The sequence below is a fragment of the Microchirus variegatus genome, assembly GCF_963457635.1.
Source record: "Microchirus variegatus genome assembly, chromosome: 2".
Taxonomy (NCBI): Eukaryota; Metazoa; Chordata; class Actinopteri; order Pleuronectiformes; family Soleidae; genus Microchirus; species Microchirus variegatus.
The window spans coordinates 6,060,508-6,085,896 of NC_139803.1; the positions used below are offsets into that span (position 1 = coordinate 6,060,508).

General features: G+C 45.6%; 2 protein-coding genes across 2 annotated transcripts; both read right to left on the reverse strand.

The window, feature by feature from the left end:
* Nucleotides 1–1,059: 1,059 nt before the first annotated feature.
* nsd1b (nuclear receptor binding SET domain protein 1b) lies at nucleotides 1,060–17,138 on the reverse strand (the record flags this gene model as incomplete). Its single annotated transcript, XM_083910460.1, has 23 exons — nucleotides 1,060–1,823; nucleotides 3,001–3,208; nucleotides 3,290–3,396; nucleotides 4,627–4,768; nucleotides 4,849–4,965; nucleotides 5,040–5,162; nucleotides 6,293–6,439; nucleotides 6,553–6,665; nucleotides 7,540–7,745; nucleotides 7,842–7,998; nucleotides 8,088–8,267; nucleotides 8,349–8,549; nucleotides 9,958–10,081; nucleotides 10,158–10,295; nucleotides 10,554–10,789; nucleotides 11,407–11,449; nucleotides 11,527–11,627; nucleotides 11,724–12,012; nucleotides 12,098–12,210; nucleotides 12,837–15,831; nucleotides 16,017–16,189; nucleotides 16,295–16,424; nucleotides 17,124–17,138. The coding sequence occupies 23 exons, from the start codon at nucleotides 17,136–17,138 to the stop codon at nucleotides 1,060–1,062; spliced, it is 6,822 nt and encodes a 2,273-aa protein (XP_083766586.1).
* Nucleotides 17,139–18,254: 1,116 nt separating this feature from the next.
* Nucleotides 18,255–20,053, reverse strand: LOC310944655 (uncharacterized protein; the record flags this gene model as incomplete). The annotated part of the gene is made up of 2 exons (XM_083910461.1): nucleotides 19,927–20,053; nucleotides 18,255–19,132 (listed from the first exon to the last, which is right to left on the reverse strand). Exon 2 carries the CDS (start codon nucleotides 19,110–19,112, stop codon nucleotides 18,255–18,257), a length of 858 nt encoding a protein of 285 aa, XP_083766587.1. The 5' UTR covers nucleotides 19,113–19,132; nucleotides 19,927–20,053.
* Nucleotides 20,054–25,389: the final 5,336 nt, after the last annotated feature.

Consider the following 25,389-nt stretch of genomic DNA (forward strand, 5'->3'; position numbering starts at 1 on the left):
GTATTTCTACACCATCGATGATTACAGGACACAGGGTTTGGCGTATGAATGATCCATCTAAGGACTTTATGAATTGGAAAAATCTATTTTTTTTTTGCACCCAGCCCCGAACATGAAACCTGACCTACGACCTCACGGGAAAACCAAACTGAACCAAACCAAAACGGCAGGAGTAATAGGTGAAAAATGTAGGAAAAAACCGAGTGAAACAGTGTTTACAGAACATACTGAAGTAGGTGATTCTGTTTGTCAGAGCTCCCGCAGATAAAGGTGCAGCCAGTTTGTGCAAAGTCACTCTGTCAGCAAGTGAGAAACAAGGTCAGGAAACACAGCGTGAACACAGGGTGAACACACCGTAAAACGCAGAGTGAACACAGCGCGAACGCAGAGTGAACACATCGTGAACACAACGTAAACGCAGAGTGAACACAGGGCGAACGCAGAGTGAACACAGCGTGAACACAGTGTGAACACAGCGTGAACACAGTGTGAACACAATGTAAACGCAGAGTGAACACAGCGTGAACACAATGTAAACGCTGAGTGAACACAGTGTGAATACAGCGTGAAACCCAGAGTGAACACAGTGTGAAACACTGAGTGAACACAATGTAAACGCAGTGTGAACACATCGCGAACGCAGAGTGAACACAGTATGAATACAGCGTGAAACACAGAGTGAACACTGTGAATACAGAGTGAACACAGTGTGAACACAGCGTAAACGCAGCGTAAAAACACAGCGTAAACGTGAACACAGAGCGAACACAGCGTAAACGCAGAGTGAACACAACGTAAACGCAGTGTGAATACAGAGTGAACACAGTGTGAACACGACGTAAACGCAGAGTGAACACAACGTAAACGCAGAGTGAATACAGAGTGAACACAAAGTAAACGCAGAGTGAACACAACGTAAACGCAGAGTGAACACAACGTAAACGCAGAGTGAACACAGAGTGATTTCACACTGTTACTGCTCGTGTAGTGTTGTTTGTTTCCTCACTGCTGTCTTCTCCATTTCCTGTGCCATCATAAATAATATTTGTCCACTGTCTGTTAATCCTCCTCCTCCTCTTCTTCCTCCTCTACCTCCTCGTCCTCCTCCTCCTCCTCATCGTCGTCCTCCTCCTCATCCTCCTCCTCCTCATCCTCATCGTCGTCCTCTTTAATCTCAAGATATTCCAACCCGACCTCTTCCACCTCTGCCTCTCCATCGTCATCGTGAAGCTCTGATTTCTGCTCGTCTTCTAACTCCTCTTCCACCTCTCCTAACAGCTCCTCCTCCTCCTCCTCCTCCTCTTCCTCCTCCTCATCATATGAAGAGATGGGTGAATAGTGAGGGAGGTCGAACACCTGTGGGCTGCTGGGAGCGTCAGAGCTGCTGGGGGGAGGTGACGAAGCGGGAGGAGGAGGAGCCACGGGAATGGTGATGGGCACTGGGATGGAAAAGGCGGGAAATGCCTCAGAAGGTCCAGCACCAGCGCTGATCTCCTGCACTCGCCTGGTGCTCGGGTCCAGAGCGGCGGTCGTGTTCGGAGCAGCGGCGGCAGCAGCAGCAGCAGCAGCAGACGGGATGACGGCCATGCCCAGGCCGGAGGTCAGCGCTCTGGGCTCGGGTTTGTACTCCCGGATCTCCCCCGGCTCCAGCGGGTCGGGTCCACAGGGGTCGTGCTCGCTGCAGCACAGTTTGCCGTCCAGCTTGGAGATGAAGAGCAGGCCCTCGCGGTGCTGGTTGCAGTAAGAACTGGGACACATCTCGCAGAAGGACGCCGCGTCTTTGAAGCAGATGTCGCACTGGTGCCACGGACACTCCCATCGACCTTTGAAGACACAAATAACATCTTTTCTAAACATTTTGCCAAAGCAAAATCATCATTTTCAAACAGCCAGCACAAAATCTCTCCTTCAATATTTCCAAAATATATCAGGATTTTTTTTTAACTGAATTGATTCAAAAAGAGAGTTCCAATAAAAAACAAAGTGAAATTCATCTTCCACAACCTCAGGGTCTCTGCAGGTTTCAACAAGTCAAATTTAAGACTTTTTTAAGAACATAATGAATAAAATTTAAGACCCATTTCAAATCCATACTGGCAAAAAAGTACAAATACATGAAGGAAAATTGGAGCCACAAATCGTTCGTTTTTGCTGTGGGCTTTTCTTTTTCTCCGCTGCTATGCTAAGCTGTAACACAGTGCGGCGGCGCGCACAGCAAACTAGCTAGTGGTGCGCGATAAATTCTCACCGGGGGAACACAGGTGGCCTACTTTAGTTCCATGTTGTTGTTATGCTTGCGCATCATCAAAAATAGAGAAATATATGGGTTTTAAACCAAAATGGCATAAACACTCCCCCATTTGGCATAACATCAATTTATTGACGGGTGGTGTACCATTCATCTCACAATTATGGGCTCAACATGGTATTTGGACATTGGGGGATATCTCGGGCCAAAACACAATTCTGGACTTTCCCAATTTAATATCCCATTTCGGCATCCCAAGAAACTCACAGCTCCTCTATTTTAGAGTAAGGTCAGCACTTTTGGGGGACCCACCCTTTAATATCACTGATGGAGAAAGCTCCCCATAAGAAAACAGTCTCTTATATTTATAATAATCTCCTAACATACACCCCGGCAGAATCCCCCGAACGCAGATCTTGGGAGATCTTTCAGTCGTCTAAAAACCCAAATCACCAGTTAACTCACTACAAAAAAACGTAAATGTTCAGTTGTACCTTTAAATCCACCCAAAAAGCGGAATTTTAAAGTATTTTTCCCGCCAACTTTGTCGGAGCACCGAGTCCACGCCTTTTGACGTAGAGAAAATCCTTTCATAACTTTTAATCGTTAACTTGTCTAGAACACGTGTATTGACGTGGCTAGCTCAAACGTGCTAGGACGAGTTTGTTCAAATGCGTATATACTATAGCCATTTTTGTTCGACTTCTGTGTGGTCGGAGCTAATACATTAGAAATGTGTTAGTTTTCCTGACCTGCAGGCCTCTTTGTGAGGTTGAGACAGTCGGCGTGGTAAACTTTAGGACATCCCGGTCTCTTGCAGGACACCATCTGTCCTCCGTCCCCGCAGCTGAAGCACTCGTCCTCTCTCTCTTTGGTCACCACGGTCTTTTTCTTCTTCTTCCCGTGTCCTCGCCTCTTCATCTTGCGACCTTTGTCCTCAGACGGAGGAGGAGGGTTGTTCTGAAACGAGAGGATCGTTGAACACCAGCGACGCTGATGTAACTTTTTTTTTTTTTACTTTAAATGTGCGTCGCCGCTCACCTTCGGCCTCACGCCCAGGAAGCCGCTGCAGTTGGACGCTCCACATTTACACACCGTCTTCCCGTTTCCCAAACACTCCAGGTTGTAGTTGAAGGTGAGTTCTGTGCCTGAAACAGAGACACAAACACAGATGAAGACACTTGATTTCAGCCACACTCGAATATAGATATTTTATAACGACATATTGTATTGTATACGAAGGAGTATTAGGGCCAACCAAAAAAAATCTTTGGTTTAATTATTTATTTTTTTTGCCTGACTTTTTTTTTTATGAGCCTGATTTTTTTTTTTTTGCCAATTTTTTTTTTTTTGCCAGAATTTTTTTGTGATGCATTTTTTTTGCCAGAAATTTTTTTTTGGTTGGCCCTAATACTCCTTCGTAATTGTAAGATACAGAATAACATGAGAAAATGACATGAGATTAACCCTAACCCTAGCAAATAAATGTGATTTTCATGAAAAACAAGTTTGCATCTTCATTACTTTTTTTTTTTTTTTCTAGAATTTTTTTGTTCCCAAATTCCTAATAATCCAGTAATTTTTGAGCATTTTTATATTTGTCCCCTCATGATGCTTTTCTTTCATTTTGTTAGACATGACACAGTTTAAAATAAAAGATCACAACTCAAACTTTGTCATGTTGTGATATATTTTGATGACAAGTACTTTTTATTGGGTGTCTTTATTATCTCGGGTAAAAATCACCCGGCGTTAGCGATGGTGTTTTGAATTTGAGGGACAGTGTTCTAGGGTTAAAGAAGAACACTCCAGGGGCTTGAAAAGCAGCGTTCTCATCAATAATCTAATCAATAACTTGTGTTCCCAGTTAACACACACATACACACACACACACACACACACACACACACACACACACACACACACACACACACACACACAACAGACATGAAAACATTCCTTATCACACAACGAGGAGCAACAAACCAAAAAATCAATGTAAATATGTGTAACTAGGGTTTTAAACAGACACTGCAATCCAAATAAAAAATAATATGATGCAAATAATATATATATATATATATAAATAAAATAAAATAGTTTGGTCAGTAGGGGGCTGTCAAGTGCAAAAAAGTCCAACTTTTTGGAATAATAAATAATATTCATGATATTATTTCACATAATTTCACAATAAAGGTGTTTGTTTTGTGGTGGAACAATAAATTGCTCACTATATAAAAGTATATATGACGCAAAATGAATCTGTAAATAAAAACATGCACAGAAATAACTCATTATAACTTTCAAATTGATTTAACATTAAAAAGGGAGTCAAACGTAGTCGTTTAGTTTTGTTGGACCGGCGGTTTATTCCGTACCTGCAGAAACGTCCACGAGAGCGAACAGTCCCACTCGAGTGTCTCCGCTCACCGTCCACTTCTGCGTCTCACAGTTTGGCTGACAGCAGTGGTTCATGAAGCGAGCCTCGTTCCCCTTTGGCCCCGCGTCGATGATCCGGTCCTAAAAAACACACCCAAAAACACCGTGAGGAACTTTATTGTTAATGAAAAGAACTGTGAAGATCTCAGATCTCCTTTAACCTTGTCCAGCGTGAGCATGTAGAAGTTACAGATGTCGTTCTCCTGAGCGTGTCTGATCCTGGACCTGCACTCCTCCTCGTCGATCATCTCGCCCACGTACTCGCTCACAAACTGACCCTGAGAGGAGGAGAAAGACTCGCTGTTCAGCCTGATCCACACTCACCGATCACTAACATCTGTGCGGTCCTCACCTTCTTGATGTCGTGGACACAGCGGAGTCCCCAGCCTCGAGACAGCGTCCTGAAGATCTCCACCTGACTGTACTGACGCTTACTGAACGCCTGGTTCAGACAGCGCTCTCCTGCCGGGCAGACCTGCGGAAAAAATCATCAATCTTTATAAATCCAGAGGAACCAAATGAAAAGGTGAAAATGGTCATGTAAATCAGAACTGGCCAAAACGTTGACATAAAATAAGGTGGATGTGTGAAAGTAGTGCAGACATAGCTCATTAGCACCCCCCAAAGGTGAAGCCTGGTAGGACAAAGCCTCACGAAACAGCCCATGACGAACAAAAAAAGTCTACTGTGACTGTAGCCTCGACTCAACTCAACAGGAAGTGGGCCATTTTTAAATCTGTGACACGGCAACCATCTGAATTTCTTCAGCTGAATGTATATTCAACGAGAAAAGCACTCGGAGAGCGCAGACCTCAGTCAAGGCAGCTCAGCCCCCCACAAAATAACCCTCAATCTCAGAAATGCGTTCTCCCTCTAGTGCAAGTGCTGTCCCTATTCTCAGAAAAATTAAGTTGAGGGCCAAGTTTAAGGGTCTGTATCGCCCTCAATATTGAGATTTTCCGAGACCACCCTTGGGAGCAAGGGCTACCCAGAATGCATTGCGTGTTTTGACATGTAGCGTCGAAAGCAGCGAAACGAGTGCGATACAAATTAAGTATTTTCTTTGTTAATAGAGATATAAAAATGATGAAAACCATTGTATTATCTTAGTTTAGGCCCATTTTATGGATTACTGACGTCATTGTTGCGTAACATTTATTTTTATTTTACGATCTTTTGTCAATAGCCGGCCGGTGTGGTTTACTTTTCAATAAGCCGTGGTGTGTGGTAACTGTCAGCTGAATATGTCCGTGGTTGTGGTATTTGTATGAGTATCATCTTATAACTAACTGACAATTAATAAATAATCGTGACGTAATGTGTTCTTCTTCTTTTTTGGAGTTGACAGACTGAATGCAGCTTTGGCGTGATTCTGCCCCCTACAGTCTGAAGACGTATCTGCATTTAAGGGGTGTCCCATTTCTAAGTGACAAAATAACCCTCAACACTTGGTTTTGAGGCCAGTTAAGATTAAGGGTTGAGCTTGATGGTTAAGATAGGAATTGGAATTGGCCCTTAATCACTTGTTCCTGGTCTATTTGTGGACATTTCCTGAAAATTTCCTCCAAATCTGTCCACGACTTTTCAAAGTTGTGTGTCACCCACCTGTGGGTGACACTCGTACAGCAGCATGCGGTTGATGCACTCTGAGTCTGGACCACACGGACTCTCGTCTGCGGCCTTACAGTTACAGCGAGGGATCTCCGACAGGTCGGCCGTCAAAATCTGAACCTTTCCTATCGGTCGATTCACCTGAATGTGAGATAGAGAGAGAGAGAGAGAGAGAGAGAGAGAGAGAGACCAGGACCTCAGAATGAAAGCATACAGTTACCTTTATATCAAACTGTGTCACTAACGTCGCTGACCTTGATGTGTTTGTATGGAGGAGGTTTCCTGTCGTTCTTCCTGTCCTCCTGCAGCTGCCTCAGCTCCTTCTCTGCCTGAAGCTCTTTGAATCTCACAGCTGCCTCCTCCAGAGCTGTGGACGCAGATCCACCATCATCATCTCATCGAGTAACAAGCGGCACAAGAAACTAGAGTGGTGATAGTCGACGACTACTAATGCTCCGCACCGAGTCCATGCGCCCACATTTATATGCCAATTTTAAAGCAAAATTTGCATAGGCAATGAAGGCCACTTTGGACATGTGGTGTGCAGCTGTGACCTTGTAAAGTACGTCAAGGTCACCCATCTTCGAACTTGTTCAAGATACTTGTAAGAGGCATCCACAGTGCCAGTTTGGCAGCAATATGTCGAATATTGTCAAGTTATCGTGTTGACAAGCTTGTAAAGTGCCGGTTTTGGCAATTCTTCAAGTTTCAAGTGCAGCTGTGACCTTGAAAAGTAGGTCAAGGTCACCCATCTTCGAACTTATCCAAGATACTTGTAAGAGCCATCCACAGTGCCAGTTTGGCAGCAATACAATAAATATTTGTCAAGTTATCGCGTTGACAAGCTTGAAAAGTGCCAGTTTTGGCTATTTTCAAAGTTCCAAGTGCAGCCGTGACCTTGGAAAGTACGTCAAGGTCACCGATCTTCGAACTTGTTCAAGATACTTGTAAGAGGCATGGACAGTGCCAGTTTGACATCAATATGTCGAATATTTGTCAAGTTATCGTGTTGACAAGCTCGTAAAGTGCCGTTTACACATTTCTCACATTTCCCCGAAAAAAAAACGCCTGGAGATATTCACCCACTAAACAATCCTGCAAAATGTGAAGGACATACGCGCACAGGAAGGTATTCATTTTAGTTCGGATGGACGGAATGACGGACGGACGGAACGGTGCGAACGCTATATGCTCCGCGTCGCTCGTCGAGCATAACAAAAACACAGAGGTGATCACTCTACCTTTCCTGTAGGTGGCGTCCACTCCTTTCCCCATCTTCTCTTTGCTGTTGGCGTCCACGTCCATGTAAGGGAAGACTCTGGCCTGGTACGTCCACAGGTAATCGTTGGAGCCGAAGAAGTGGACGGGAAACTCGCCCACGTCGTGCTTCATGCGCTGGATGTTCTCCGGGATGGTTTTGGGATGGCTGACCTCTGCTGGCCACCACCTGTGCACCGGTTCATCAGCAAGCAGAGAGATGGATAATGAAGACAAACGTGTGTATTTTAAAGATTATTAAGAGGAAGTGCCGCTCGTCACAGACCTGTATCGCCCCACTTTCACCCACAGGATGTCCTTAAAGCGAGGTTTCTTCCCCGCTTTGCAGTCGTTGCAGTACCAGCTGCCTTTAGGCATCTCCATGTTGAGACACTCGCGGTGGAAGGCGGCAGGACAGGACTCACAGCACAGCAGGCTGCCCCCTACAGCACAGGAGGAGGAAGCACAGTCTTACAGCGCTTTTCCACTTGTAGACTCTCATGACTACAAACAGCGGCGTTAAAGACGTTACCCTCTGTGCAGACGAAGCACCAGCTGACGTTGACGTGCTCGTGGTTCTTGACGCCGCGTCTGGGAGCGAAGTGGTTCGGACAGATGATGCTGTTGTTGGAGAGGACCACGCAGCCGGCGGCCATGCACAGGTCCGTGGCGTGATAAGCCACCGGGCAGCGCACGCACCGCACCAGGCGACCTTGAAACACAGAAACACGGGGGTTACAGAGGCCACAGGGGTTAAAGGTCACAGTCACCTCCTGACCCGACCTTTGTTTACCTTTAGAGATGGACAGGCTGTTGGGCGTGGCGATGAAGCACGTCAGGCACACGTGGATGGAGCAGCGGAAACCCCGGTTGACGGGCGCCGTTGCGGCGTAGTTGGCGATGCACTCGCCGTGGTAGAACTTCCCGCACACGGGGATCATGCAGCGCCGCACGTCCTCGCTGCGCTTTTTACACACAAAGCAGGTGTGGACGCCTGCGACGTAAAACAAGAATAATAGCAACTGTGGAATTAGTGTTGATTTAACCTCTTCTTCGCGGTTGCCCCCGGGATCGGGGGCAGCGTCAGACGCAGCGACAAAAGCGTCATAAAACCATGTCTAACTTTAACAAACACAGACATGCTGCATACCCACAGAAAAGTCAGAAACTCAGCTAAAAGCTCATATAAACCATTCTTATGTTCACCACACACAGTTAAAACACTGACGGATCAAACCAGCAGGAGCGGAAAAAAACGTTACAGCGCACACATTGAAAAACGGCACCGGAGCATCAGCATGATTATGAAAAAACGAAAAAACACGAGTCGGCTGGACAGCGGAGAATCTACACATTCCAACGGAACCATTTTTATCACTCTACGACCAAGATTCACGGATCCAGCCCCAAAATAAGAGCAAAACAACAACCGACTTTCAAGAAATACAAGCAGAAATGTCATCTTACCTTTGCTGTTTATCAGAACAAGTTTTTTCACCGCAACAAAACCACTTCTAATGAAGAACTACACTTCCCAGCATGTTTTGGGAACAAATCCCGGTCTGATTGATCATTACAGAGCGACATTAGATCGTTCTGATTAGAGAAAGGCGAATGTCTGCACAAATGCGTCATATGCATTTATGTTCTTTTGACTCGCTAATGAAGTGATTGACGTGCATTTGGTGACCGGGGTCTGATTCTACCGGTTTAGAGGTTTGAAACGAGCTGTCAATCACCCTAGTTGACCAAGGTAAGCCAGAGCTATGGTGCTGCGTAACTGAAGACGCTGCAGAGTCACAGAGTTGTTATTACGCACCGCACAGGAAGCATCGATTTACAGCGAGTTATCATACTTTTTTTTATTTTTTCAAAACAATTTCTTTTCAGATCTGTAGTGACATGTAAATAAAATTAAATGGGTTTTTAATAATTTGGTACCGAAGAAATCTCAAACGGCACAGATGGTGCCAAACTGTGTCAAAAGAGAAAACGCCCAGACATCTCTTAACTAAAACCTCTGTAATTTCATTCTGCTTCATTTCAGCAGCATCAGACTTTGCACAGCTCATGTACACATGTTGTTACATGACCTCCGTGTGTTTTTAAGCTCCTACTGCATATTTTAAAGGTGATATTTGCTTAAAAATGCAATATTTTTTTAGGCGAGAGAAAAAAATCCTTCATTTATGCTGTGTTCCATGTACATTTACTCTGACACAGTGGCATCTACAGTGAAACTTACACCTCTGGTGGAATCTCACAAGTGTTATCTTTATTTTGATGCCAAGATAATCCACATAGAACTGCAGAGGTTTACTGTATTTAGTTTGGGCATGTCATTTTTCGAGCAGGGACTCAGGGTCAGGGAAGAAGAGGTTAAAGTGGAAACACAGACGTACCTGATGTGCACTCAGGACAGATGAACTTCCCCTTTGGTGCCTGAGCCAGAGAGATGCAGGCCAGGTGGAAGGCACCGCAGCACTGACCCTCACACAGGAGAAGCTCCCCTGTCTTTTCACACACCTGACAACAACACAACAAGGTTAACAAAGACTTTACAGAATTGTAAAAGCGTCACATATGTGTCCGTATATCTCACCTGACAGATGTTCTCCTTCATGGAGGCGGGGCCTCCTCGGTCTCCGATGATCTTCCTCGAGGGTGAACGCGGGTCGTCGCACAGGGAGAAGTCCTCCTTCAGGGAGGAGAAGCTGTGGTCCAGGCTGGACGAGTCGCCCTGATGACAGACACCACAGGGAGATGCTGACTGAGAACACGCCACAACAATCTCATTAAACCTCTGCAGCTGAATCAGACACATGACAGTCATGATTCAGAGTGGCGACAGAGGCGCAGCTTGTGAAGGGGCCCCCGCTGATAAGGGGCCCCCGACACTCGGAGCCTCAGGGCTGTTTTTAGTGAAATGTGCAGTGAGCAGCCGCCTCCCCGTCCCCCTTAAACAACAAGTGATGCAGATAAAACGTCATCCTCTGACCTCTGATTCTGCCGTGTCCTTCTTCACCTCCTGAGCTTCAGTGTCCTCAGGCTGAGGAGCATCCATGTCGGCTGACTCTGGCTCCACAGGGCTGGGCTCAGGTGCAGGTGCAGGAGGAGGAGGAGGTGCAGGGGTGGGCGTGGTCTGAATGGAGGCCACGGGCGGAGCAGTGGAATCCTCCAGAATCGCTGGTGTCAGGTGATGTCTCTTGAGTTTTAAAGGTGGTGGTCCTGAATCTGGAGAGTGACGTGGACATGTTTTAATATAAGTTATCATTGAGGAACTGAAGAAAACGTGCACAATAATGTAATACAGGGGTTCTCAAAGTTTTGACACCTGAGGGGCAATTTAGGAACCCAACATTGGACTGAGGGCCGCCAAAGGAAAAAAACAGAAAGAAACAGAAAGAAATCCCATTTGTAATCATTTTAATGACCAGATTAATATAATAACGCTTTATAATTTACTGGGTAATTACCCAGTATTTTGGCCATTTTTCTTACCTTCTAATTACAGGTTAATACCAAGTAACACATTTCTTTTACCATATATTTACTGGGTAAATAGCTAGTAATTGGGGGCTGTAGCTACCTGCTTATTACCAGCTTATAACCCAATAACACACTAAAATTCACCATATAGAAACCAGGTAAATACCCAGTATTTTTGTTTACACTTATTGGTCTGTATCCAGTAATGTCCAATAAACATTTAACAAGCGTAGTAGCTCCTGGATTAAATATATCAACTGTAATTCACTGCGGGGCCGCCAGAAATGTTTCTGCGGGCCGCCATTGGCCCCCGGGCCGCACTTTGAGAACCAATGATGTAATATATATATACAGTTACTGACCGGACTGAGGAGCAGGGTTTTGAGTGTTCTTTAGTGTTTTGATCTGCGACAAGAGAAACGTGATCAAAAAACAACCTTTTCAGGTAAGCAGAATACCCATCAAACCACACCAGGATCTACCTTCTTCTTGGGCACCGGTGAAGCCTCGGCCTCCATACAGTACTCCAGGATCTTCTGCGTGGGCTTCCTCTTCCTCTTCCTCTCCAGCAGCGGAGCGTTTCCTGTCGACGAAAACAAAAAAAAAACACCTCTGTGTGTCAAAGCCACTTAAACGTCCGTCGTTAACGTAATAAAGTACAAAAACAAATGATCCTCACTGTAATCTTTGGCGTCTGAGAGCGCGTGTTCAGCCTCAGGCGGGGGGGTCAGCGTGTCGATGGACAGCACTGCAGGTGCATCATGGGTAGGACACGTGTCTTCAGTGCTGGGGATCTGGAGTTGCGGGGACACTGTTGTTGTTGTTGTTGTTGTTGTTGTTGCACTTCCTGTTTCCTCAGGAGGCGGAGTCTGTATTTCGGGAAGTGAGTTGGTGAAAGACGACAAGAGGTCGCGAGAGTTCTTGTCCAGACTCGGGTCTTCAGACGTGGACGTGATCGGATCAGCGCTCTGAGGAAGACAAGCGTCACGGTTTCATTGACACTCAACGGTAGAATTATTCCCTTATAACAAAATGAAGTTTTGTTTTTTTTACCTTTTCTAGAGACTGAAGAGGCTTTTTGTTTTTCTTCCTCGTGGAGAAAATCTGATCGTACTCGCCCGACCACTCCAGCAGCCTCTTACTCGGTTTTCGTATTCGTTTGTGAGCTAAAATAAGACAGAAAGGGAAAGACAGGAGTGGTTTATTGTGCAAAAATATTAGTCACAATTATTTTTGACTGATATTGAAATCATGATTGATAGACACGATATTCATCGATTTTTAAACATTAGTTTATTGAACCACCAAAATTCAACTTTAAATATGATTTAAAAGAACAGCCAGAAATTACGGAGCCCCCGAAGTGACATGACGAAAAAAAAAAAAGACAAATTTTTAATTCTTTTTTTAAATCTCGAGTTTCCAAAAAGATATGGAAAAGTTTTGGTTTTTTTTGTAATGTTTTTTTCCAAGGTCGAGATCTCGACCTTCCAAAAAAATATGAAAAAAAAATTTGCATTTTTTTTCCCCCACACGTCACACTGCCGCGCCATGCACCGCATAAATCGTTTTTCTTCGATTATAATGTTTTTATGATCGTGTGAAGCCAAAATCAAAGTCATGAATAAAATTCAATTAATGGTCCAGCCCTAGTTTAGACCCCCCTCAAATTTTGCCTTTAAGGCTTTCAGGGGGTCTCGAGTGTTAATCAGGGGGGTCTTACCCTCCCAGACCCCCCTGTATTTCGCACAGTGGTTTCCGGTCAGATTATGATAGATTATTCTGGACCTACCTCCTGACAGAGACTTTTCGTGTCCTCTGGCGATGTGCGTGAAGCTCGCGTTCGTCTCCGCTCGGTCTCCGGCGGCGAGGCCTTCCCTCGCCTCCGGACCCAGCCTGGCGTCGGACCGCTGCTCCTCCAAAGGCGTCATCATCATCATGTTCTGCAGGTTCTCCAGGTTCACTCGGCTCCACGTCTCCTCCGCGTCCTCCCCGTGAGCCACGTGTCCGTCACCCACAGTCGGGTTCTCCCACCTGCTCACCTGCATGCCCAACATGGACTGGACCCTCGATGAAGATTCCAGTCCTGATGAAGAAGACTCCAGTCCGGGGAAACCAGGTCCAGACCTGGCAGGAGAACAAGGCACTCTGTGGTTGGTTCTCTTCTTGACTCCAGTGCAGCCGCCTCTTCTGTTGTACGGCCTCTTCAGCGTCTGACCTTTGGCGTCTCCGCAGCGTGCGATGACGACCTTCTCCGATGAATTATTGTTAACGTCTTGTTCCGCAGCGTTAGCCTCGGGAGGCATCACCGACGGCTCCTCCTTCACGTGGGCACTCGGGGGCCCGATGTCCAGCTCGAAGGGGGCCCCGTCTCGCTCTCTGGTGTCGTGCAGGTCCTTCAGCATCATGAGGAACGTGCTGAACTTGTAGTTGGAGTTTGGCGTGAAAGAGGCGGGTTTGCCGTCGTTCGTCACTGACTGGAAGGAGACCTCCGTCACGTTCTTGAAGGCGTTCATGAAGGAGAACGGCGAGGAGGACGAAGACGGCGGCTGATCTTCCTTTTTGGCCTTCAATGAAGAAGTGAGGGGGATGAAGTCCATGGGCGGTGTCGAGGATATGGAGTGGTCTTCATCTTCGCTTTTGACGTCAGTGTCGACGTCAGCGGAACTGGAGGACGTTAAGTTGGAGCTGCTGCAGCTGGAAAGTGTGTCCTGATCACGCTCGGTGTTTTTAGTCAGCTTTGGTTTCACAGGCTTGACTTTAGTGCTGAGGTTGGGTTTGGTTTTTAGACTCCGGTGGGAGTTTCGCGACGATGGATCTAAGGATTCTTTCTTCTGCTGAGCCTTCTTCTTCTTCTTCTTCTGCTCTGCCTCCTGCATGGCCTTCAAGGCTCTGGTCATCAAGCGACCGCTGGCCGGGAGGTGAGCCGGCTGCACCGGTACTTTCTGCACCTCCTCGGGAACCGGCTTTGATTGTGTGCGGACAACAGTCTTGGATTTGTCAGGAGTCAGGTCTTCAGAGACCTTGGACTCTGAAGGACCTAGCTTTTGATTGTTGTTGTTTTGTTCTCGGTGAGTTACGGCAGTCGTCTGTAATTTAACTTCCTCTCTTTCTTTTACCTTTTGTTCTCCTGCTTCCAAACATCTCGCTTGCTTTTTTTGAGGAGCAGGAGTTTTAATATCAGATGCACCGGTGTCAGACGTTGTTGTTGTTGTACTTGTTGCATCAGAGGGAGGGCGTTTCGGTTTCCTCTCCGCGACCTTTGACTCATCAGCAGTCGCCACAGCGGAGACCGTGGCACTCTTCCCCGGCGACGTTTCCGTCGACAGGTGAAACGTTCCATTCTCCCCGCAGGTTTTCAACTTGACGACTGAGACCTTGATCTTCTCCGAACTGAGGATCTTCTCTAAGGGGACGCTGGCTCTGCCGTGCGCTCTGTCCGACTGACGCTTGGAGGACTTTTTGGTCACGTTCTTGTCTTTGTCTGGCGCCTTCTCAGTCTCTTTGCTTGCCGTTTGCCGTTCGGTGGGTTTCAGGTTTAGTCTGGCGTTGAAGAACTGACTGTCCTCGATGTTCCTGCGGATTAATTTGACGTACGGGAGCCGACACTTGGAGACCAGACTCGCTTGCTTCTCTAGGATTGACATCGGCTTAGGAGTGACGGCGCTGGGCGCCGGAGTTTTGCTACAGTCTTTTTTCTCCGGTTGATCAGAAACCTTATCAACTAAAGTGGCTTTTTTATTTATTTTTATCGTGTCAGGACTTTTAGTTTGACTGACACTCACATTCACACTTTCTGAACAATCGGTTTGGACACCGGAGCTGGTTTTAATGCCGGGCTCCTGCGAACTTTTAACCTCTAAGCTCCCAAACTGGTCCGACAATTTGCCGATCAGAGCGCTGGTTGTAGTGCTGAGCGTCTGTGGACACTTTGAGTGTCTGGACCTGGACACCGCACCAGTCTCAGCGGAGCTCGGCTTCTCTGAGGGGTCAGAAAGGCCCGGCCCATTGGAAACAGAGGTGTTTTTACTCTTCAAGTGTCCTAACTGCACAGGAGGAGGATTTACTTCAGCGCTGACCACAGGCTTGTGTTTGTCTGACATCACTGACAGATCACCGACACCTGCAGAGACACCAGGAACCGCCGTCTTCTTACCGACGACAGGAAGGTTCTTCTTCTTACACGACGCCTTGCTGAAGAGAGTGCGGTCCGGCGCTGAGCTGGTGGTCTTCGGCCGCCGGTCTTTGCCTGATTTACTGAACCAGAGTCCGCTCTGGGTCTCCGGCTGCTTCTTCACCTCTTTGACGACCGCGACAGACGCCTGAGCTGGAACCAGCTTCTGCCGACGCTCGAGCGCTTTAGGACACAGGATCTTAGGGACCGAGTCCAGGTCGGAGTACGGACACTCTTCGTTGTACGCGTCAGATCCGTCGTCCGGGCCGTTTCTACATATATTTTTAGACTTTTTACTGTCTTTTATTGATTTGCTCTGTTTCTTCTTGCCAGAGGGTTTCTGTAAAGTGCTTGGCTTTGCCGGAGACGTTGGCGGGGACGAAGCGGACCCGTTGACGACTCGCTGCGATGTTTCAGGGGGGTTGGAGACGGGCGAAGTGCACGTGGAAAAGGTTGGAAGCGTGGCCTTGTCCTCTCGCTCCACAGAGGAACTGAACTGGAAGGCGTAATCTGTGGCCGAGGACGCAGAGGAAGCCATTTTGGGTCGATCCGGGAGAACGGACTCGGCTTCTGCGACGCTGAGCCTCCACGAGTCCAGGAAACGCTTTGCAATCTGGAGAAAGGCGAAGAAAAACACGCTTAAGTCTGTGCTGATGTTTGAGGTTAGAAAATACTGCCAGATATAGAACGTTATTCTGGAAAAATGGCTATAAATAAGCAAAACAAAAGTCCAGGCGGACATTTTGAGGCTGAGGTGTTAAAGAGTTTGTGTATTATCCTGAATAAAAGAGTAATTACAGTGTATTTATTGTTCTTCTCCCGTTGCTTCCCTCTCCGCCGCAGTCGCAGTAGCTGTTCAAACTCGAAGCCTCCGTGGAAAGAGTGAGTGGATTTGTCCTCCACCCAGACCTCGTCCACAGCCTCGCCAAAGCTCCGGACATGGTAGAGGCGACAGGGACGCTCGCTGGGCTCTAAGACGACGACAACAACAACAACAGAGCAGGCTAATGTTTATCTTCATCGCTGTAAATGAACCCACACATACGAGAAGCACGACTGTAATATCATTGGCCCACCTTTCACTCTGTGATAGATCCCCTGTGCGGGGTCAGAGGTCACCTCGCAGGGCCACCACGGTCGCCGGTTGAACTTTGCCCAAATGATCTCGCCCTCTAAAAACTTCAGCGGCGGCAGAGACTGTTTCTGCTGCAACGACAACAACAACAACAACAACAATAAGAATCTGAAAAATAAGGTTTTGCATATAACTGTTTCCTGATCTGCTGTATTGAGTTCAATGACTGTTTTAAAAGTGTATTGTGTTGCTTTTTAAACAAAAACAACTCTGTGTTTCTCAGTTGAGCAGAGTTTGGACACAGGAAGTTCATTATTTTAGGACAGAAAAAGACAACAACAAAAACAACACTGCACTATTAACTCAGCCCTATGGCAGGAATGAATCAAACTTTTATGGAAATTGCACCACAGCCTACTGCAATTGTCCAAATCGTCCAAAAATGTGTGTCAAAATATCATTTTAAATTAAATATTGTCTCGATCTACACACGTCTTATTCTACAGACTGAACAGAATGTCGTTGTTTCTCACAGATCGGCACAAATATCATACATACAATGTGTTTTGCGAATGAAAATGGGAATAACGACGTAAAAATAACCACGTTCCGCTGATATCATGAATCATATTCCTGTCAAAAATAATCGCAATGAGATAATTATTCAAGCGGAGGTTTCAGTCCAAACTGATCTTTTAGAGGTTTGGATTAGATGTGAGCTGAGGGGACAGACTGGGACAACTGTGGACAGTGTCAGTCCAACATATGCAGAAAAAAACACACAATTCATGCTTTCATATGCACCGTCTGGTTATTTATCATTGCCTAACCTGCATGACGTTCATGCTTAAATGCAGGCTTACAGCCAAAGACTAACATCAGATCCTGTTTATTTAAACCAGCTTCACTGTCTGGCAACCAATACTCATCATCATCATCATCATCATCATCATCATGTGCTACGGGTTTCACACCTCAACGTAAAATAATCCTAAACTGCTGATGAAGCTCCAGTGTCTGCTATTTTATCCCTGCAGGAGTAAACAGGTGTCACAGCAGCACAGGAGGAGGCCAGAGGCAGTATCTATATAGTATATGTATATATATATATATATATATATATATATATATGTATTCATATTCTGTATCTCGTCTGTTCAATCTTCATCCAAACAGACGTGGATTAAAATGAGACGCTGGGATTTTGTGGAGAATTAGAAACAAACCCTCTGCAGAGAGGTTTTCAGAGGTCAGAGGTCAACGACCTGTGGCTCTCTGCTCGCCTCTGCAGCTATGAATAAATCATGTTTATCTTTATTTTATTTATGTATTCCTTTCTTTACTTAAGTACATACTTATTTTAGGCGATGAATGAACGCGGTTTAATATTTCGTCCACTAAATTATGCCTATATATATACAAGAAGCTTTAGCACATGACGTATGTCGTAACTTACTCTTGTTTTTATTTTTTTAACGTTTGACTATTCAAGGTTTAAGAAGTGCGATTATTATCCTTTTAAACTCTATTTAATGTTTATTTTGCCCAGTTTTGGACATATTTTCAGAGTTAAAGGCGCCATATGTAAGAATGTGGCCAAAAGCGGTTACTACGTTCAAATTCAAAATACCGAGGTCTCTTAGGTTTCGTTTTCTGACGTAACTCGGCAGCTGAGACTCTACTGACTGCTATGATTGGTAGACGGCGGTAGGTGGCGCCACATGACGCCAAAACATGATTTCAAAACATAAACGTGATTTGCAGTCTAGAAAATAGTTTTTTTAATGCAAATATTTTGTCTGTACTGTTGTTGTTGGTGAGTTCAGTTTGTTATATGAACATTATTCCTGAGTCTCTGTGACATATTAGGAGGATTTTAGATTTATTATATATTATATATATATAATATATAATAATGACTTGGTGGATATTCTTTCCTCTTGTTTACTCTTGTTGTGTCTCTAACATGAAGCTCGTTTACTTGCCAGTGAGTGCTGTGAGGGACTGTCCACGAACAGGAAGAGGTCCGTGTCGCTGTCCCACTCGTCCTCCGAGCCGTCCCAGTACCTCCTGCGTTGACCCGAGGACTGCGACCTCGTCACCACTTTGGTTCCCGGCGCCGCCGAAGCGTCCCCCGGGTTCACGTTTAGATCTCCGGGAGCGGGCTGAGGAGGAGGAGGAGGAGGAGGAGCGTCCTCCGTCCTCTGGAGGCTGTCCACGGGTGACCGCGTCTCCTGGACTCGATCCACGTCGTCGTCCTCGAACAGAGACGACTCGAAATGGAGGAAGCCGTTGGCGAAGGGACTGTTGCTGTCCAGAGAGAAGGCGGGGCTGGGTGGGCCTGAGAAATGTCCCTCTGTCTTTTTGTCCGTGGGGACATTGGACACTGCAGCTTCCTTACTTCCTGTTGGGGCCTCAGGTTGTTTTGGTTGAGTGTTGTGGGTTTGAGGAGGACGACGCCTGCTGGAGCAGTCGGCCCAGGACTCCCTCTGCACCTCCTTCTCCCTCCTGTGCGTCCCCCACTCCCAGCTCCTCTCCGTCTCCCTCGTGGGCAGCACAAGGTCAGGGTTGCTCACCATGCTGGTGAGGTGCTGCAGCCTCCTCAAAGGGCTGTAGGAGGTGGAGGTGGAGGTGGTGGAGGAGGAGGAGGGGTGCTCCCTTTGTGCAAAGCCATAGACGGAGGCATGCTTCAGGGACGAGGCGGCGGCAGACATGGTCACGCCGAGTCTGCGGTCATGATGTCTGTGGGTGAAGAGGTCATGGCCAGAGGTCAAAGGGCAGCTGGACTCTCTTCCAGGGCCTCCATGAGGCCCACTCATGCTGCTGCCATGGTTCCTCCCTGAGAAGGAGAAGAGCACACATCATAATATGGTTAGAAATAAAAATCCTAAAGCCACGATTGTGGCCGTTTATTCAACAATAAGTCATAATGTTGGTGAATATGATCCAGTATAATCTAAAACAGCTGATAATTAAGAAAAAAAAATCTAATAAAAACAACAATAATATGCATTTAAAAGCTTTGGTGAGCATGTTTTTATTTCATTTAAATGAATCACAGTTCAATGATTCTGTGATAAAAAAATATCACGATATATGATGAACATGAACCCGGATGAGGTCAGAACATCCACATCCACGCAGGACATGAAAACACACTGTTTATATCTCTTTAAATATATATACATATATATATATATATATAAATATATATATATGTATGTATATTTATATACATACATATATATATATGTATAAGAGGCAGTCATGTTGTGATGTAAACCGTCTGTCAGGTATAACGGTGTTTTTTTTTCACGTCAAAAAAACCGCGCCGGCCTTCACGAGCCACGACCTGGAAATAAAATGGACCCAGTCTCGCGCGCGTGCACGTGCTCACCGCGCGTGTGCAGAGGTGTGTGCGCGTGTATGTGTGGGTCCATGGCTGCACGGAAACACAAAAACATGCAAACACGACGACACGCACACAACAAGGTCACACACACACACACACACACTGTCACTCACTCACATACACACACACACACGTACAGGCTGATGCAGGCTACATTTCTGTGGATCATCAAACGGCAAAAATCACGCCGCCTGACGCCGGATCTGGCGCGAGAATCTTACCATTCCGATGTCGGCCAGCGCGAGCCTGGCCCGCGCCGCGCTCATCGTCGCGTTCTAAGGCGCCAATTTGCGCTTTTGTGAGACGCGGATGAGGAGCAGAGTCCCGGCGGCAACAACTGCTGCTAGGCCTGGATCCTGTGAAACGTACTCAGCCCCCCCCCTCCACCACCACCACCACCACCACCTCCTCCTCCTCCCTTCACCTCCTCCCTCCTCCTCCTCTCTCCATGCGCTAAAGCTGATGGTCCAGCGGGCCCCGGATTAGAGATTCACGCGACACCCCCCCTCCCTCCGTGGGCCCACCCCCCCCCTTCTTCTTCTGATGGCTACAAGTTCAGAATCCACACACAGTGCGTGGATTTCCTGTGTGTGTCCGTGGAAAGTCTGTGTGTGCCCCTGTGTCTCGCTGCATGTGCGCACTGCCACTCGTCACCACTGACTCCTTCACCCCCCCTCCTCCCTCCCCAGCCCGGTCCACAGCGTGGATCACTGTGGGGGCCGTGGATCTCACTTTAAGGGTTACAATGTTTCCATAAAAAAAAAAGACATGTAACGCAAAAAGAAAAACAGGCCCCTCCCCCTTTTTTTAATTATCAATAAGAATAAAGGAGATCACCACTGTCACGTGACGATGCCCAAACTTGTGCCAACATCTTCATCTTCATCTTCTTCAACATGAACACGTGACTTCATGATGTTACAAAGTAACAAGAAGAAGAAGACAAAGTGTCCACCGAGGACAGACAACAGAGGACTTTCCCTTACTGTGTGTGTGTGTGTGTGTGTGTGTGTGTGTGTGTAGCTGCTGCTCACCCGGTCCCTTCAAAATGGAGTCCTCCAGCCTTTAGAGGAAAGAGACAGAGAGAGAGAGAGAGAGAGAGAGGGAGGAAACAACAACAGGCCACAAAGTGTTAATAAAGATCTGCTCCATCATGCAAAGTTCACACATGTATGTTCTTCACATGTCCTCGTGCCCTCACACACACACACACAGTCTTTAATGTCATAAAGCAACACTGTCTCCGTGTCTCTGCTATGTGTGTGTGTGTGTGTGTGTGTGTGACATGTTCATGACACTTGGCGCGTGCATCGTGTGGATCATGTATGGTTCAGCACGAGACACAATCACACACACACACACAAAGTCGGAAGCTCGAGAACAACAAAAAAAACACACACCACAGTTTTCCACGTCCACGGCCGCTGAACCGAGCCGAGCCGAGCCGTTCGCTCTCTCTCTCCCTGTGTGTGTGTGTGTGTGTTTGCATGGTGTTGGTCTCGTGACTCAAGACTCATACATTGTTATTATTATTATAATATTATTGTTATTATGGAGACATGACACGTGCACGTTCGCTCCAGGTGTGAAAGCAACCCCCCCCCCCCGCCATCCCCTAAAAAAGCGCGTCCATGTTCGTCACCCTTCTGTCTCCTCGGACAGAAATGTGACCATGACGACGACGACGACTGAAAGCAGCCCATAATAACAACAACAACAACGCTGTTTATAACGCAGGGTTGTTGACCGAGCTCGTGCACAGTCTTATTCTTCTTCTTCTGAGGCGGAAACGCAGCGTCATTTGCGCTGCGTTTGCCTCGGTTTGGACAGGAAGAGGAGACAAAAAGACACGGAGAGACATTATTACAGAGACATTAGAGACAGGAGGACGCGGCCTACTGCGGCTTTGACGCAGCGCAGAACAGCGCCACGCCTCGGCTGAGCCGCGCATCTCCGCGTGAACCTCCTGGCTGCGTCACAACAGCTGCTTCACTGACAAGTCAACACTGTCGCGTCGTTGTCGTCTTCTCTTCCTCAACATCAACTCTTCAGATAAGCAGATTAGATTAGATTACATTCTATTGATCCACCCCACGTCAGGGAAATGCACCTTTTAGAGCAGAAAAGAAGGAAAACAAGCGACAGGATGTAAAAAAAAAATTCAATAAAACTAAAGTCTAAAATTACAAATGTAAAAATAGAAATAGAGGAAGCAACAGCACACATATAGAAAATTACTATACAAGTACATGATGCATTATTAGAAACATCTATAATAACTATTATAACATATATACAATGTTAATAATATAATAATAACAACACCAATACATATATATATATACAGTTGCCAAATATTTAATTTTAAAATAAATATTAGGAATGTTTATATTTTTTTTATAAATAGTTGGTTGTGCCACCTGACGTTTTTGTTGTTGTTGTGAAGTTAAAGATACTGTTAAAAAATTAGTTAAAACAGTTAGAATAGTTATTCTAACTGTTTTATATATATATATGTATACATGTATATATGTATATATGTATATATATATATGTATATCTGTATATATATGTACATACATATATGTATATGTATGTACATGTATATATATATATATAAAACAGTTAGAATAACATAATAATATATATATATAAAGTAACATTTCTTTATTCTAACATGTAATGGATACAAAAGATAAAAAAAAACATATTTCATTTAAAAAATGGGAAGAACGTATTTAATCCTAACCATTGACCCCTATATGATATTATATTATATTATATTATATTATATTTCAAACAGACACACATTGAATGTGCACTAGAGCAGGAAGTACATGTCTTGAAACAGTTGCATAATGTACCTATTATATTAAACTCTGAAAACATCATCACAACCAAAAACATAAGGCGTTTTGTCCTGTGACCTCTCAGTGACCCTTGACCTCTCAGATTAAATAGTGTAACCGTAAACCGGCGAACTCTATTATTTATAAAACACTAGTTTGACTATAAAAACAACACTAAGACATCAGCAATAACACAACATGACTTATGTTCCTCCTGAGACCGAAGTCAATAAATTTGAGGCCAATAAAAAAAATCACCTGCACTGGCTTGACTTGTCCACAGGGGGGCAGCAAAGTCACACATATAAAACAGAAGCTTCAGCAGTCTTTTTTTTAGGGATTAATAATCTCTGTCTCAACCTTTAGAAGAAGAAATGATGAAATGAGGTGTTATATTCTCCTATGATGGAAGATTATGACCTCATCTGTGGATTATGCGGATTATTTGACAATTTCAACAAAACTCAACTAAATAATCTGGTGATAAGCGACGACAGATCAGGTCACGTATCATTTTACACACACATGGAGTGGAAGCTCCTGAGTGTGTGTGTGTGTGTTCAATGTGTGTGTGTGCGAGAGAGTGTGTGTTCAGTGGATTCACTGGTCAAGTTGTATTCAACCGTCACATGAGACAAACACACAGTGTTCCAGAGTGTTCAGAGGCCCAGGCTGTGTGTGTGTGTGTGTGTGTGTGTGTGTTTGAGTGTCTTCCTGTTGTTTTAGATTCCACTTCACTCCCCCACTGCTGCCAATCCATGACCTCTGACCCCCACTGAACCCAGCTGTCAGCTGTCCTGGCCTCATGGGACAACTCTCTCTCACTCACTCTCTCTCAGTATAAACTCTCTTTCGGTCTGAGTTGTCAGTTGGTCGTGATTCATTTAAAAAACATATATAAATTATACAAACAATACAATTTAAATAGCTTAAATAATGATAATGACGACTAATAATAATAATAGCCTCACAACTGGATCTGGATCCTGCAGCACAGGAGTCGAAGCTGCAGCACGGCTTCTCCCTTCATCTGATCAGATTATTGTTTAAATATGAATACATTAATACAATTATTGTTTTCTGTTATTTTTAGTTGTTGTTTTATTGGAATAAAGTGAGGCAAAAACAACAGGAGGAGAAGTCAGGAGCCGCTGCCAGAATCACCAACTAAACACTAAACATCCTCTCTAGTCTCATCAAAACTCATTACCGCTCCTCATATACATAATCCTCATTAATCCCACTTGTGCTCACGAACAACGTGTGAAGAAAAAAAAGGGGAAAAGAAGAAGAAGAACTCTTTGAAATGAGAGAGAACGCTTCATTCCAGCGTTTTGGCGCCTTCAGACAAAAATATCTCAGGAGACCATTAAAAAAAATGTCAAATTCAATTATGCACACACACACACACACACACACACACACACACACACACACACACACACACACACACACACACACACACACACACACACACACACACACACACACACACACACACACACACACTTGTGTAAAAAGTGAATGAAAGGAAGAGGAAGTCCTGAGGGCTTTGAAAGCATGATTGGGAGAAAGCTCTTGTGCGGCGCAGAAAGGAGAAGGTGAATAACAGACTGCGGTGGAGTGGAGCGCTCCATTCTCAGTGCCAGAGAGGGGAGACCCCTCACGGGGGGGTGGGTGCAGGCCCAGAGGGCCCTCGGCAGCCCGGGACCTGTGCTTAATGAGAAATTCCTGGGGATTTAGAGGGGGCGCAGAGGTCTTCATTTTCTCACTGCGCCCACGGGCCCCCCGGTAGCCCCCGGTAGCCCCTGGTAGCCCCGGCACTGAGGTTTCTCTTTCAGCCCTGAAACGTCCCCAGAGGAAGAGGGGAGTCCCCCCCCCCCACACCTCCACCTCCTCATTCAGCCCGCCTGCCTGCTGGATTATGTATATGAGAGCAGGGTTGCAGGATCACAACCTACCACCTCCTGCACACTGCAAAAAATGTCAACAAGTCATTTAAAGCTGCACCTGCTTCAGCTGCGGAGGAGCCGAGCGACTCATTAAGACCAGGTTTATTCACAGTGAAGAGCAGCAGGAGACACATGTGACCTCACAGAGTTTACAGGGAGTCTAATGATGTGAAGGAAGACCAGTTTTCACATCTATATAACAATCACTTTGTGTATTTTACATCAGTTTACAAAGTACAGGGAGTTTACTCTAAGTGAAAAGTTTTTCAATTGTGTAATTTTACTTTTACCTAAGCATGTTTTTTTGAATTAAAACAATGAATAACATAAGTAAGAACAGGTGAATGAAAGGTCCTTGAGTGAGTGAGTGACCTTTGACCTTTGACACATTATATGTTTGCATATTTATTTTTTTTGCCAGCAATTTAATTTGTTAAAGTTTTGCCTTTAATTAAAAATAAAGCATGTGAGAAGTGTGTTCCCTTGTCCTTTTTGTACGAAAAAGGGTAACTAAGTAAGTAACTTTTACTCTGAGTACATTTTAAATATGCTACTTTTACTTGTACTTAAAGGTGAAGTAAGTAGTTTATAGTGCCATCTAGAGGAGAGGCTGAAATTTACAACAAATAACTGCTCCTCTGCTCACCCCCTCCCTTCCCTGAGCGCTACGGTATCCTCAGCTGGTCAAATGTCGTCCTCGTCGTCTTTCTCCGTGTCAGCAGATGAGGTTCGTGAGGTGAGGGAGAGGGCGAGCTACCGCGGCCGTAGCAGACGAAGCGGAGAGAGAGGAGGCGGGACTTCCTGCTACAAGTAAAGAGACGCTTGATTTGTTCTCTCGCGTTTGTCCTTACAGGCTCCAGCAGAAACATGGCGTCTCGCTGCT